Here is a 2420-nt window from a genome sequence, read left to right as displayed (position 1 = left end):
AAGTTAAAAATTTTCGTTTTTAAGTTAATATCCATAGTTTATTTTAAGCGTTAGAACAAATGGACAAGGTGAAGGTTAATTCCATATTAGAGTCTTTTCTCTTTATCGTCAATTAGACATTAATTCACGAATTATACTTTGAAAATTTGCATTATATATAAATGATTATGGTGTGTTTAAACTTCTTTCATTAATTACTACATGTTTTCTACACTCACAATGTTTGCCAGCTCGCTATATAATCAACTTAAATCAGTTAAATCCATCATGCAATGCATTTTCTTCCAATTTTTTGTGATAAACTAATAGATAATTGACTAAATAAACATCCTACAAAGTTTCAATAAAGATTTCCAAGTTTTTCTTACAATTTCCGTGGTTTCCATGTAATTTTTATCGATATCGATATTTTACCGATATTTCCATCGATATTTCCGTGTTTTCGGAATACCGATATTTCCGATATTACCGATATTTAATACCTTGTTCCTCACACATTATTTTCATTTTTTCGGCCATCAAATCGAAGAAAATCAATGAACAAGATTTAACAAGAGTTTTCAATTTCCGGCTATCATATCAAATATATTAAAGAACATCAATGGAAAAAAAATATTAACAAATATGTGTGGAGATAACAAAGAGTGAATGGAACTGCCTTAAAATCTTACCTCTAATTGTGTATTCATCAACCTTTTTTATAGAAGAGATCCCCATGTACTTTCACAGCCAAATCTAATGCGAAAAACCTAAATCTCAATTACATACGCCCCTAAATTCGAATATAATTAAAATAATCAAACAAACAAAAACCAAAGGAAATGAGTTTCTACCTTTCTAGTAAATTGCTTTCTTCTTGGTATATCATAATCATCATGAACTAAATCATTCAACTTAACATCAATTCATCCCCCTTTTTTACATTTTTGTTTTCTTCTGGAGAGATCAATCAATTTGGTATTAATTTACAATTGTGCTGGAATGGAAAGGGAATTAGTTTCATTGGGCCTGGGCCTGGGCCTGGGTCTGGGACTGCAATAGCCAACAATTCTTGAGCTGCGACTGGGCCTTCTCCCTGAAACTATTGACCCGAACCAAACAGAAATGAGTACAACCCAAACCCATTCCCAGCCCGAAACCCGGCCCGCTATCCACTTTACTCGTCTTCAACAAGTAACAGGCAGGAGCACTCTCCTCCCCCCTCCCCTGCACCACTAACCCCCACGCCCTCGTGATCGCATCCCCTCTCTCGTCGTTACCGCTACCGTCACCGTTATCATCATCTAATTCTTCCACAAAGATAACGCCGTCGGGGAACGGCGCCACACCCGCCTCCCATTTCCGTCTGAGCCCGTCCCAATTCTCCTCCTCCACCCGCTTCTCCGTCTCCAGCCTCGGCCTCCCGTCCGTGCTTCTCCCGTACACGTTAACCAACAGCGGTGCTTCCCGGAGATTCTTGACAATCTCCACAACCGACTCCCTCATCCACTCGTCCAACTTCTCATACGCCGCCGCTGCCGCGTCGCTCCCACCGCCTCGTCGCCGTTCCCGCCCCACCGCCTCCAATCCCGCCCCCGCCATCGCCAGTACCTCACTTCCTCTTTTGCCCCCGGATCCACGTATCATCGAAACACTCTGTTTGGAAGGACTGCAGATGCAAAGACTGTTCTGACGGCGGTGATCAAGAACGGCGTTGTTATTCCCTCCGAACTGGACTCCCAGCGACGCCATTAGCAACAACAGACAAAACGTCGTCGTCCAAGCAACTATCAGCGTTTTCTGGAAACGTTTCCCGGAAACGTTTTCTTGCCGCGGACGTCTTTGAACCTGAGTCAGGATTTTGTGGTGGAAGCAGTGGCGGTTTCTGTTAAATAGACGGCGGAGAGTGGCGGAGTTGGTTTCCGAATCCAAAACTGACTGCAGTTTTTCTCGTTTGCGAGACCGGTTAGAATTCAAAGAGTCGGTTAATAAAGGAAGACGGCACGAGGCAGCGCGTGTTCGGATGCTTCGTCCCCACGCGGTACACGTGGGCGCGGAGTATAAATCCTTGGCGTGGAACATGATCATATGATCTGGGCCGTTGGTGGTGATGACTTCTGGTCAGATCAAGGGTGTTGGAGTTTTTAAATTGTGGCGTGCACATTTTAGTTATGGATTGAGTGGAATGTGAAATAATGGAGGGGGAGTGGTGGGTCCCGTTTGGCTACGGGCGGACGTGGCACGTGGTGACTCGTGGAAATTGCCTGCAGTGCGGACGCTGGAACAGCCGGGACCGCCCCGTGGAAAGCTCGACCAATGAATCTAGAGAGAATTGACACGTTGGCAGAGCTGTTAGGATTTGTATATCCACGTAGACAGAGTAAATCCACCTGGAATTTCGGCGTCTGTTTTGTTGCAAGAGATTGCGTGGATGTAAAGCG

The 2420-nt window shown here is 44.1% G+C and overlaps 1 protein-coding gene across 1 annotated transcript; it reads right to left on the bottom strand.

Moving 5' to 3' along the window:
- Positions 1-834: 834 nt before the first annotated feature.
- Positions 835-2082, bottom strand: LOC126617809 (uncharacterized). The gene has a single exon (XM_050286186.1). It carries the CDS (start codon positions 2065-2067, stop codon positions 1000-1002), a length of 1068 nt encoding a protein of 355 aa, XP_050142143.1. The 5' UTR covers positions 2068-2082; the 3' UTR covers positions 835-999.
- Between the last annotated feature and the right edge of the window lie 338 nt (positions 2083-2420).

Source organism: Malus sylvestris, chromosome 1 (genome assembly GCF_916048215.2).
Source record: "Malus sylvestris chromosome 1, drMalSylv7.2, whole genome shotgun sequence".
In the NCBI taxonomy this organism is placed as follows: Eukaryota; Viridiplantae; Streptophyta; class Magnoliopsida; order Rosales; family Rosaceae; genus Malus; species Malus sylvestris.
The sequence above is the reverse complement of the archived record's forward strand: the minus strand, read 5'-3'. Positions and strand labels throughout refer to the sequence as shown.